The following is a 13,424-nucleotide window of genomic DNA, read 5'->3' as shown; positions in this document are numbered from 1 at the left end:
CTTGCTTCAGGTTCTTGAATAGTTGGATTACTTTTATGCAATGTATGACTTATTGTGGTTTTTGAGAACAGTATTTCTTCTAATGTACATCATAACCGGAAATTAGACTTCCTTGACTCATTCACATAAAAATATGATAGGCAAAACATTCGCCAAGAGCGCAAATCAAAATTGATATTGAAGGGGTTAATTTTCGTACATTCACCCAACTCCAACCTATATCTATAAACTAATACTCTTGCATATGACTATTTATTCCCACAAATTGATACCATCGAAAATATATTGAAAAAATAATTGTTAAATTTTAAAATAAATTAAAATGAATTTAAAGTCTGGAACAAATATGCCCCCAAAATTATCAAACTACGCAAATTTTTGAGCATCTTCCTGGAATAGTTCACGTCTCATTACAATATATAAACAAACGCTTATCGAACCATCGTATAATTAATAAATTAGAAATAAAAATTAAATAGTGGTATTACAATAAGATGAAATCTATGATCCTTCCAAAATGGGATGGATTTAGGAACTCGCCAATTAAAACAACAGACCCAGGAAAACGTCTTCGTAAACAACCGAATTTTTATTTCATAAAAGTCGTGTTCACATATTCTGATTAAAATGCTCTGGTTCGATACAGTGTTACCGAAATAAATTTAGTATGAATTTCTAATATTTTTTTCTTCACAATTTTTAATCTATAGTATAAACACAAACATTGAAATGAAAATGATTGTAATTGTTTGATGAATCAACTCGGTCTTTATTTATTTGAAAGTGATCATTTAATAATAAGCCTTGGCAAGTATTTGAAAATTTATTTAATACAAAATCTACATGTTTTAGGCACGAGTATTAGTATAGATAGTAAGATTATTTAGCCAACGGTAGCGAGTTCTCTGACCGTTCAAACTGCATTATAAGCGTAGTGGTAGTCCGGCTCTAAACGATTTTTCTCTAACGAACGACCATGTTGGACAACCGTTTTCCCCCGTCGTACCAAGCTCAATTGTTGTCGAATTGCCTGGAACACGCAAAGGAGTTCTTACTAATCGCTTACCAGTTATCGTCAAGTCATACATTAAGCTCATGCAATTCTTTATATTCGAAGGATTTCCGGCAAAGGTTTCTTCAATACAAAACAAAAGTCTAGTATATAAGAGATTAAATTGATGATGGAAGTTATACGCCTTTGTGCCTTTTCTATACTGACCATCGCTTGGATTTTTTAGTATTGGCCAAACACCATCATCAAAGAATGCAATTTTTTCACCTGCATAACAATACATTTCGCCCGTTTTTAACAGATTAGGACATGAAGAATGCTCTTTGGAAAAGTTCAGGCAATGCAAATCGTTCCATAAAGGTGGATTACTCAATTTCACGAGTTTTCTTCCATTTACTATTTCTTGAAAACGATAATAATGAGACAATTCCGACCCATGATCTTTTCCGCGTTTACTTCCATATAGCCTCGGTTCTGTGACAAAAGGAGAACAATCCGACCCTCCCTCTCCTTGATAAACAATTTCTACAATAGCTTCCAATGCTGTTCTCAAATTACTAACTTCAAATAAAGTAGGGCGAGTTGCAGTCAATTTTGAATCTTTGAATACTACATCATTTTCCGCTCTATTTATAGCGTTTGAATCTATTACTTGTAGTCTGTGGTGTACTCCACGATTTACCTCGTCATTTCCAGTTATTGAATGGTCGCCTTGTTGATACCAATGAGACCTATTCAGTTGTTTATTGTAAGCACCGGTGAATAATGTATTCATGGTATCACTATTTGTGAAATTTCCTTTCCGTTTCAACCTTTTAATATGAATACAAGCTTCAAGAGATGCCATCTTCAAAGCGATAATGGTGTAAAATTTTCCGATTGTTTTTCCGTTCGATTCTGTGACTTCTGTTAATTTTTGTGCAGCAAAATCACCCAAACTTTTCCATGCTCTTAACTCTGCTTCATTTGCATTGGATAGATTTAATGTTGAACCGTGTGTGGATGTATTCAAATTTGGCTCATTCTTTTCGATTCTGGAAATTTCTTTTAACAGTATTTTCATATTCATCGAGGTCATATGTGACGTGTCTTTGTTATCATGGGTACTTGGCAACAATTTCCAAATTTTAGCGATTAAATGCATCATCTGGTATAGAAAAAAACATCAACATATTTATTATCATCAGTATAACATATTTATTATTGATACCATACCACGCATGTTCGGTGTATAACTTAACCTACCTTTTTGCCTTCATTGTCTTGTGGTTTCTCAATTTCCGTGAATATGTCTCGAACTAAGCCAATGGAGAATGGCTCTAGTGAAACTAACACGTTTGGGTTGAGTTCATAGCTGTCACCAGATGCCAGATTATTTGGATAGTCTGGAAGTTTCGAAATGTCAGTCATGTTCACAATTCCTCCTACCTGTAGAATCAAGTATTTTGTGTTTTATTAAACACCAAATTCAAGTTTAGCAAGAAAAAATTGACCATTCGACTCAATATATGATACACAATATCATACTAACATTAATGAATTTATTGCTCTCCGAAACGAGTTTCGTAAGTCAACACATAAAATATATACACATAAAATTACATTTTATTACAACAAAAATAATACATTGAGCTAGATAAAGGTCGCAATGTACATGGTTGCATCTTCCTGTTAAGTATAATACTAGATAACGTAAAGTTCAATAACTAATTTAAAAATAAAAAATAATGAATAATATGCATTTAATATTCATTTTTAAGATACCAACCGCATTTAAAATGTTTCCAGCCAATGACATATGAAGCATTTCTTCGTTAAAAACAGATTTTAATATATCAGCAACTTCTTTGTTTCTTCCATATTCTGTTTTTAAACTCAACCATGCTGTGAAATATGGTGGTATCGTTGAAAGTTCCAACATGACAGCCTTGTGCAAAAGTCTTCTGACGTCTTTTAAATTTTTTTGTATGGACTTTTCGGTACACACTTTTTCTGTCAATAAAATGGATAGAGAAGTGAAAGTAAATTATTAATATTCAACAATAACAATAAAAATGGCAAACAAAATTATTTAAAATGTGGTATAGTTTCCTCTTTACAACATACCTTTTTCTTTTGAAAACGTTGTCGTTCTTTTCATTCCACATTTCATCCAATTCCAAATTAATTTTCTTTTTCCCGAAGAAAGATCCCGTGTTGTTGGCATGTACCTAAGAATTAAATAGAAAAATGCACATTTATGCGCCAATATTACTTCATCTTAAAATAATAGTTGTTAGTTTGCTTTAGTGCATGTTTGAACATGGAAACAACTGTGTTTTAGTTTTCTAATAAAATAATTTTATATTTATATATAGGTTATAATTTTCACTATTTCAAATTCACTATTTTTATCCATTATTTTTGTAAATTGCATCTGTCAGCAAAACGAGTTTCTGGCGCTCACCTCGCGTCGTAAAAGTCAGTTTCAAATAAGGCAACTTTCAACATTTTTGATTTTTTCACAACACTGTCGTATGAATGCAAATCGATGATTCCATTCTTCCACATTGCAGGATATAAATTATAATACTGGATAAATATATCTGTTTAATTAAAAAATATAGGATTTAGTACTTTCCTATTTATTTATTCTTGGGAAATGAATGTTGATAACATGGTGTAGTCTTGCAGCGGATCACAGTTTCTCCTTCGTTTGTCAGCCCAGGGAATAGATGACGAGTTAAATTACGGCCCGCGGGCGGGACTCATCCAACCGAATGGTTTCATCCGGCCCGCTTTTGTCTGCTAAAGTTACGATTATAGTTTTCATAAATATGAATTTAGGTTGAAATTATTGAAAAAAACAATATTATAATGACCCTGATTGTTACATTTTGCTTTTTATTAATATATAAATATAAACGTTACCCCCAGCTGTTGGACTAGCTTTAATTAATAAACTGTTTTTATTCTTGTTTAACATATTAAGTTTAAGCCTCCGGCCCATTAACCAAGTCTGTTATCTGTAACTGGCCCACTCAGAAAAGTGGCCAATGTTGATCGACCACGCTTACATGACAAACCCGCGACGGCGACTGGTCCGACAGGATTACAATAAGAAGATAATGATTGCGTTGTAAATCATTCACCCAAATAATCGGTAAAGTGAAACACATCGCGCGACATTACCTTTAATGTCGTTCCAACTCGGGCATGTCTTCTCCTTTACAGAGTTATAAATATGGACTGCTGGTGAGAAGGTCATTGTATTAGAGTCTGCTTTATGCTCGTCGCTGGGGTATCTTGCACCAACGCCTGCGTCAGCAAAAGTAATTATTCCCCTTTTTGATTTATACCTACAATACCAATAATGTCATGATAAAATGTATAATGATATATATATATGACAAAACGTTGCTCGGACGTATAGGCAAGATATTTATATGTTTGAGATGCAATAAAATTTAGAATGGTAGTTTTATGAGGTATCACAAATGATAAATCTATTTTGCTTCATGTTCAAATTAATATAAATTAAGGACTTTGTTTGAACGAAATCATTTATTTTCAGTTAAGCGAAGTATATATTTTATTTATCTCAAGGTGAAATATTAGGATTTGAGAGTATATAAAAAAAAACATTTAAAGTAAATGACATATTTTAAAAAATCTTCACCTGACAAACAGTTCCAATGGATATATTTGTCCGTCCAAGCCACATCCACGAATGTTACCTGGATCTTTGAGAGCTGTCAATGTCATTTTTATTTCACCATTTTTGTCTGTGAGTGAATTATTACGATCTCCTGGTTTAATATGCAATGCATCATCAGGGATGCCTAAAGATCTGAAAAATATAAGAAATCGAAAATCGATTCACGAGTACTGAAGTACATGTCTTCATCTCAAGAACAAAAAATTTGATAGAAGAAAGTTTTTCTGCTAAATGAAATACAAGACCAAAAAAACGTTTTGTATATCTGTCCACACCCGGGAATGACCGCTATTCGTCGATATAAACGATCAAACGCTATAATACAGTACGTCCGCCTGAACGTTTTATGCGCTGAAATATTGGTTTTCAAAGTGCTCCATACGGGGCCTCAGTGCTTCGTGATAAAAACCTAGAGCTTCGCGAGCTATTTGTTTACTTATTAAAATACTTACTTGGCTGATTTTTATTTTTTATTTTTATAAAATTATTGTGGAACTCCGTGAATAATAGTAAACCTCATCACGGGCTCCATAATACCAAGTTTGAGAACCCTTGCGACAGAAGATCATAAATCTAAGAAAATACGTGCTTGTTGTATATATGAATTATATGTATAAAATGTCAGATTAGTAAGCTATAAATTTAGTCCAAATCTATCTCTATTTTTGATTCGACTAGGACAGTTGGCAAACTTTATGTACTGCGGGTCAAATATACAACTTTCCAGTAGCGGGCTAGCGGCATAGATTTACGCTAACGAACAATCACCGCATTAAACTTCAAATTATGGCGCACTATGGCTGTGCTAAAAGCCACAATGCGACGTGTATGCTGCTCATAGCAATATGTGCATCCGAACGTGCACATTACACGTATTGCTCTGTCGCACAGATGAACAGTGGCGCAGTCCCAGCTCTGGGTCAAATTTCGTATTTGCAATGACACGTTTTGTAATGTCGTTTACCATTAAATTCTTTGATAACTGTGATGCTGACTTGGAACATTAAGAAAACTGGTTTTGAAATGCGCAAGGAAGAAAATTTTATTTTCGTTCAACTACACGTTCAACCTTCGTCGCAAACTTTCCTTCGTTTACCAGACATTTTTAAATTTCGAAAATTAAAATAAACCTAACTTATAAATACAACAACGATGAGACTTTCATCAAGTGAACTACATACAACTGACGCTACTTACTACGAAACAAGCGCCATACACCAGCACTTGTTACCACATAAATCCACGTGGAGACAATAAATGAAAGTGATGGAGTAAAATAAATGAAAAACTTCAATCAAAACTTTATAACATCAGACATACACGTTTATTCGATAATATATAAATGGTGTGGATTTTCGTATACTGTTGAAGGTATGAAAAACTGCAAAAAGAATTTACGTAGCATTCATCATTTTTACCTGTTACACGAAGGTCTCCCGCAATCCGCATTTGATAGAAAATTCTTGACTTTGAAAATATTAAACTGAGCATTTTTGACAGGCTTCCCGAAAGATGATACAAATCCTTTGAGTACGTGATTTTCTCCTGGATTGAGTCGAACGATCGAGTTACTTTTTAAACCAATGACAATTCCTTTTGGATTTTCTTTCATGTACGTTGACACTCTCCTGAAAAAGTTGGTATAATCTGACAATTTGCCAAATTGTGCGTGTTTCAAAATGCCCATTTGTTAGTGGCTTACATCGTTTTCGCAACTTGTAATAACAATTTATAGAAATATATTTTACTGCGGGCCACGCAACAAGGTGACAGCGCTCAGATATATCGTTTTGGCATTCTGTCAATCTTTTAGATTGATGAGGTGGCAATCAAGAATGCCAATTCATCGTCAATATTGTTGCGGTAATATTGAACTGAGGTAAAATATATATATACCTATAACTGAAAATATCAACAATTTGCATGTTGAACATTTTCAACTGTAAACAATCACTTCATAATAGTTGCAATTTGTTATATAGAATAGAAATAATGTCCATGAAATTAAATTGTGTTGGAAAATCTTTTTGTTTCATACTTTAAAAAAAAATTGCAATACCCGTCTGGTAGTGTTTGCAGTACAACCAGTCTATGGTTTCGAAGAAGTCGTCGAGTTGTTGCATCAAGGTGTTTGATACTTATGTCCATGATTCCTCCATATGTATTGTACCAAGAACCATCATTCCCTATACGTCGAGATATTTCTCCATCAGTTGTTATCCATCTCGATGCAAGCTTACTATCGTGTCTACTTTTAGTGCACATCGTCAAGTCGTCAAATAAAAAATATCTGCAATCATATTAAAAACGTAAAAAAAGATATCAATTATGACAGACTGATATAATATATATAGATAATTGACAATATCAAAGGCAATGAAAAAATAGTGGGTCGTGTAACTTTTTAAACATTTTCTAATTTTCAACGTGTGAACATTGAGAGATATACTGACTAATATTAAATTTCATAAATTCTGTTTGATAAGTTACAACAAAACATAACAAATTTTATATAGATAAAATAAGAATTCTTCATCAAAACGAAGTGCGAATGGATAAAACTGAACTGATAGAGATATAGTGAGCTTATTTATTGAACCTGTGAATCGTTTTGTTGTTATAGTGTTGATGTTGTTTTAGTTATTGGTATTAGTATATTTCATGTTGCTGTTATTGTTGTTAGGAAAAAAAAAACTTTCTCTTTAACTACTGAACCAATTGCATTGAAATTTTTCAGTGTTTAAAGATATTTATTGTCGCTAGAATGCTATTACTTTAAGATATTTCCAAAATTTTCGTTGACTCCATGGGATTCGTTTTTTACTTCTACAAATTACTTGTAGGCGATTCCGCGACGCATGTCAGCGGCTCTCGTGCTCAGCCAAAGTCGGAATTTGTTTATGGGGATCATTTGTATTTCAACTCACGTTGAACCTGGAAGCATGAATAATCGTCACAGGACATAAAAAATTTAGGACAGTCCAAGTACCGTTAGCGGTAGCCTGACACAGGTACTGGTAAGTTACCGTAGCTGTTTCACAATTCCAGCTTCGTTTAGGAATTGCTGGTAAAATATTCCATTTCGGCTTTCGTGCCCATATATTTGAGCATATCTCTCCCCGGTTTTATTTTATTCAGCACTCGGTTTCAAATATTTATTCTTCATTTGGCATATAAACGTCATACCTGCAAAATGTTTTTCTAGTCATTAAAATCGCCAAATCCAATTTTCCCGTATCACTCGCTGAAAAACTTTCATCCTGTCTACCGATAATTGATAATGACAAATCTATCGTTAACGTGTACATAGTGGAGTGCACATAGAAAGGAGCGAAACCACTGATACTTCTTGAAGGATAAATTGTACGCGTTGCTGTGGTTTGTAAGGGATCATCATGTGACGTTAATCCTGTAATAAAATTGTGAATTTAAAGTTTGTGGTATTTATCACATTCTGTGTTTTCGAGCACCAAAAATCTTCGCTAGACGGCGCTAGCTACATTCATACCAGGGCAAAGTGACGCTCTAATTCATGAATTAAGCCCAAATGGCATCATATGTCAGAAGATATAACCTTGTTGTCGAATTTGCTGTTTAGGAAAGTAATCATATGGACATCTGAAGCAAGCTTTAAATAAATCGTTTACTAAACAGATCAACTTTCATAGTACTTTACTTTGTTTGTCCGAAGATATGAACTTAGTAGGATTGAGGATTTTAGTACTGTTCAATACACAAATTGAGCCTGCTGAAATTGAAACTTGATGCTCAACAAAAGTAGTAGAGGTAATTTGACTAGATGATGATAGTTATTTGACTTTCTCTCTTGAATAAAATGCGTCGTATTTTATTTTTTTCAATCTCTATATTGAAAGCAAAAATAAAAAGAGTATCAAATAAATGTCTTATAAAGCAAATGTAGCGCCACATGCATAACGAATGTAACGACTGTACACAATAACAGCGACGAGAAAAATGTACTTATTTTATTCATAATGGATTTTAATTATTAATAATGCATAAAAACTTTTTCAATAATACCTATAGTTCCCGATATTCTGCCTTCGAGAGATATTTGGTTGTATAAATCGTATACGAAAGTCATGGATAATTCTGAAGCATTTTTGAATAATCTCTCATAATGATGATCATACCATGTCACATTCACAAGCTTGCTGAAGTATGAAAGAGAATTTTATTTTAGATAAATTATCACTAGATAAAGCATCACATTTGAAATATTTAAATAATCGTCACGAAGGGTACATTGAGATAGTTCCGGTAAATTGTTGCTGCTGTTGTTGTTGGATAATTGTTGTTGTTGATAAACAATCGCTTTTCTCCAGCAAAATTATAAAAAAAAACAGTCATCTCCAATCTTCCGGTACTTAAAGTTGATTTCGCCCAAATTTCCCCCAAGTACCATGGGGCTTAAAATTTCCTCCAAATTGTTGTTGCTAGAACGTGGCATTGCGTCAGACCAATCCGATATTCTTAGGGCAACGTCCGTGCTCATTGCCCAGTTGCCGTCTTACCGATGCCGACGCAATATCTACGACGATGCGACTTAATTTCAGTCTAGAATGATTGCCGCAGAGGTTACCGGTACGGTATTCAGTCATCAAATGTTCAAGTGATATTCATATATTTCATAAATCATTTTATATAGTCATATATTTTGCGCATTGTTCTACTGTTTGTTTCTAGTTTAAACTATCACAATTTTGTTCATATACCATCATCAAAAATGCAATGCGTAGTATTAGGTAAACGACTACCTGCGAAATTTTATCAAAATTGTGGTATATACCTTTTGTATCGTGACATTGCAGCAATTGCAAATCCTACAGTTTTGTCTGTGACTTTTGCAAGTCTTCCTGTGGGAGCAGGTGGAGATGAATACAAGTAAGCCCCCTGTAATATTCCTGGTATCGATACTTTTAATCCAAAAATTCCAGGCGAATATTGAAAATCTACATTTAAATCGATCATTACTGCTCGAGTTGTCTCTAAAATCAAAATACATATACAAAATACAACTTGGTAAAAATTAGTGTGATGTAATATGTTTTGGAGTTATCTAAAATATTGACACTAGTGGACGCGAAAGCATGGTTGTTTTAGTACGATTTTTAGATCTTCCTCGGATAGGTACTCGTAGCTCTCATTAGAACAATTAGTTATAAAAATAACAAAATCGTATTTAACTGGGTACAATCAATAACCTTTATTTTACACATGAGATAATTATATTAATATTATGTTTTTGGGTGTTTTGATATATTTTCTTGCAAAATGTCGATAAATCTCAAAATGTCGATAAATCTTATCAAGTATTTATATATCACCTATGACCTGTGATCCAACTATTGGATCATTTGTTGAACAGTTTTGGGGTGATGTACAAAGTGACGTCACAAACGTATCTTGGAAATAAATTTGATTGGTTCCGTCGGCATTCCAGCAGTTTGTTCTAAACTTATACTGTGTATGTGTTCCAGTCTGTAGATTGAATAGTTCTTATATATATAAATCAGACATTTTTTTTATTTACATGTTTTTGTCGATAAATGACAATTTCTTAGCTATTGTTGTTAAATGAACCTTATAAATCGTTTCTCGTGGGATCTGGTTTAGAATTAGACCCCACTTCCCACCAAGATATTCAAATTTGCTTTTACATTTCACTCGTTTGACGACATGTAAGATTTCAATTTACGCCTATGAAACCTTGATGTACGGCCATGTGTGATGTCATTTTTACTTGGAAGTTTTTATACAAAAATATACTGTTTTGATTGATATTCGTATGACTAACAAATTGATAACCACCTTGCATGGTAATGTACATATTGTATAATTTATCTATATTTATGCTTCATGTACACCGCCTGCATTCTTTTCTTGTATGCGTGTATGAGAGAAATAAATGATGGAACAACTATGGTATTTCCTATTAACGTATGCTCGCCTGAACTTTGAATGTATACAATACGTAACATAAGATTTACAAGTTCATTTGTTTTAAATACCTCTCTTCTTAATGCTATATACGAATTTTTCAATTCAGCCGGTGAAAATTCTTCATTCTCATAAGCACAACGGACGTTGTTGGCCGTGGCAACATCCGCTACCAACTTCCCGCTAAAGTGGATTCTGGGCCAGGTTAAGAAACCTAAAAACAAGTCGTTGCAAAAGATTCTGTCAGAATAGGTCACACTTCTGGTTATTGATATGACGTTAAGCATTCATGCGACAAAGAGTTCAATCGTTTAGATTTTCCGTCTTATTGAAAAATGAACAACTAACCAAATTAAAGATGCACTCGAGATTATATAGGGCTTTTTATATATAACAAAAATAATTTTCATGTAGGTATTAATATCACAATAAAAACATTCAAAAGTCATCAACTTCAGAACCAAAATCCCGAAATGGTTTTTAACGTACTTGGACAAAATGAAACAAAGCAATGCTTTGATTCGTGTGTAGAATCACAAAATATCTTGTTTTGTGTTAGACATTTCCTTGTTCTTGTTCTCACGCCTTCTCCACAAGATATACTACAAGATGACCACGAACTCCATTGTGTATATCCTGTAATAGGAATTTAGTTATTACTTAATTTGCTTCTATCTGAACGCGATATGAGCGTAAATGTATACTGAATTGAAAAAAAAATATATTTTAGAAAGTTTTAACATGGCAACGAACGATTTCAATTATTTGCAAATAGCAAAATTCGAAATCTTGAGTAGCAAGCTTCAGATGAAGAAAGATTATCTTTATCAAATAGACTGAATAAATTGCTAAATTCTAGCATGATGCAAGGGAACAGAGCGGAGTAAAACTAAACGAGGCATATTAATTTATATCAATCTATTCTTAGACAAAGATACTCAAGATAATTGCAGTTACAACTCTATATATCGTTAACTTTCTATTCAATATAATATAATTCTATTTAATTCATATTCATTACGCGACAAACATACAAAATAAATAATTTCGTTTTTCATATAACTTACCGCAATCTAGACTCCTAGCAAATTTGGAATGATATATCCCCCGCTCTCCATCACTCTTCCATATGATAACAAGCATAGCTAAGGTGACAAGTCGCATCATATCAGATAATCACTGTTGGAAATGACGTAATTCTATTGTTAGCATATCTTATAGGTGTATCTTAATCTGTATTCTAAATTCTAAACCAGATTTAATGGCCTAATATTTGGTACCAACGTATTGAATCAAATTACGCAGGCTATATGGCTGGGAAATTTAAAAAACGATCGTTGATAAAAACCGGATGCACCACAGCTTATTTAGCAGTTTTTAAATATGTTCAAAAATGCAATACTGCTGAATTCACCATACCCCTAATACGTGATACTCGCTTTACATCGGAAATGAGTTTCATGCAATATATTTTCGCGCTCTATCAAATATTAGAACAATGCCATACAGGCCGATAAACGATATTTTTACAGTGTTCAAATTTTTTTTACAGTATATATATATCATTACCAAGAATTTTAGATTATAATCACTAATCTTTGTTCAAATTCCATTTATATTGGAAATGAAACAAGATTGTACTTGCGAATATTACGATATCAGTACAGCACGATCTTCAATTTTCCACATTCTTGATAATACTCTCCCGCTAGTATCTTTTCAAGAAAATGAATAATACTTATGGCCACAAGGTCATGGATCAAGCCAGTAATCCGGTCAATTTTTGAGTATTGAGTCGGGCATCCTGTGGTTCGAAGGAGTTGACCCATGGGTAATCACTTCAGAATAAAACGCACAAAATTTCAGTGCGCTTTGCCGCGTGGTATTTCACCATTATTGTGCGTCCAAAATTCCAAACCAAAATTATATTTATGAAACAGAGTGAATAATCAGGGTTCTGCAAACGGGTTCATCGGTTTAGAAACGGTTTTAAGACCACTGGCATACAAGTTTTATTTTTCCTTGAGTGCCGCTTTCAAATAAACTCGGTCTTTACAAAGATCCCATCAACGGTCGATTGTGATCACGACCTGCCTTTTCCGATGACACATTTTGTGAAATCTCGTTACATTGTGCCATATGGCATTAAAACTAATTCGGTATACGAGAGTGGGGTATATGTATACAAAAATTCAATATTGTAATGCATGCCACTGAAATTCTGGTATTCAGCTATTAGTAATTATGTCGCAATTAGGATAGATTTTGTGAATGCGATGACTGGTGACAGTGAACACACTCGTTCAAAGCATTGCCGCTTTCAGTTAATTAGTGAGCATGTCATGCCTAACTCTTATCAGAACGCAGGCAATAAATGACTTATATCCTCGCAGTATTTATAAATATATCAACGCTATACGAAATTTTGTCTACAATCGTTTCAATGTTGTCCATAAGTTCCAAACCGTTGTGAGAGCACCTTACCATATGGATTCAACAATTTGTAATAGCGAAACTACAAGCCTAAAGTTGTGATAAATGTTAATAGGCAACTCATAAAACGTCACATAAAACGTTTTGATTTTGGCGCTCTTCAAGTTTTGAAGTTATGGGCTTAATTTCGAAAACTTGAAATCGATAGAAAATTTTAGTTTTCTTTTAAATCTCTGACAACTGAAAATCCCAATAGCAATCTACATAATATAATATTATCAAGTTCTAAGCCCTAATTATGCGATGATGTATCTCATAAAA

At 33.4% G+C, this 13,424-nt stretch overlaps 1 protein-coding gene across 2 annotated transcripts; it reads right to left on the bottom strand.

Annotated features, from left to right (window-relative positions):
- Positions 1–236: 236 nt before the first annotated feature.
- LOC120338304 (uncharacterized) lies at positions 237–13,138 on the bottom strand. 2 transcript variants are annotated; one of them, XM_039406282.2, is made up of 16 exons: positions 11,738–13,138; positions 11,160–11,306; positions 10,742–10,884; positions 10,058–10,211; positions 9,520–9,718; positions 8,751–8,884; positions 7,896–8,118; positions 6,769–6,999; positions 6,128–6,337; positions 4,671–4,841; positions 4,184–4,350; positions 3,459–3,597; positions 3,119–3,222; positions 2,781–3,004; positions 2,258–2,440; positions 237–2,159 (listed from the first exon to the last, which is right to left on the bottom strand). In XM_039406282.2, exons 1-16 carry the CDS (start codon positions 11,835–11,837, stop codon positions 924–926), a joined length of 3,765 nt encoding a protein of 1,254 aa, XP_039262216.2. In that variant the 5' UTR covers positions 11,838–13,138; the 3' UTR covers positions 237–923. The 2 variants fall into 2 exon arrangements, with proteins under 2 accessions (XP_039262216.2, XP_039262219.2); XM_039406285.2 differs by lacking the exons at positions 10,058–10,211; positions 11,160–11,306; positions 11,738–13,138 and having other exon boundaries at positions 10,742–10,879.
- Positions 13,139–13,424: the final 286 nt, after the last annotated feature.

This window comes from Styela clava, chromosome 10 (genome assembly GCF_964204865.1).
Source record: "Styela clava chromosome 10, kaStyClav1.hap1.2, whole genome shotgun sequence".
In the NCBI taxonomy this organism is placed as follows: domain Eukaryota; kingdom Metazoa; phylum Chordata; class Ascidiacea; order Stolidobranchia; family Styelidae; genus Styela; species Styela clava.
Note: the sequence above shows the minus strand (reverse complement) of the source record. Positions and strands in the feature narration are given on the sequence as shown.

Coding starts and splice junctions, on each gene's coding strand:
- LOC120338304 (XM_039406282.2), bottom strand. CDS start 11,837: ATGATGCGACTTGTCACCTTAGCTATGCTTGTTATCATATGGAAGAGT. Junction 4,842..6,127: donor GGGAGACCTTCGTGTAACAG/GTAAAAATGATG, acceptor TATATTTTTCAG/ATCTTTAGGCATCCCTGATG. Junction 2,160..2,257: donor AAGACAATGAAGGCAAAAAG/GTAGGTTAAGTT, acceptor TTTCTATACCAG/ATGATGCATTTAATCGCTAA.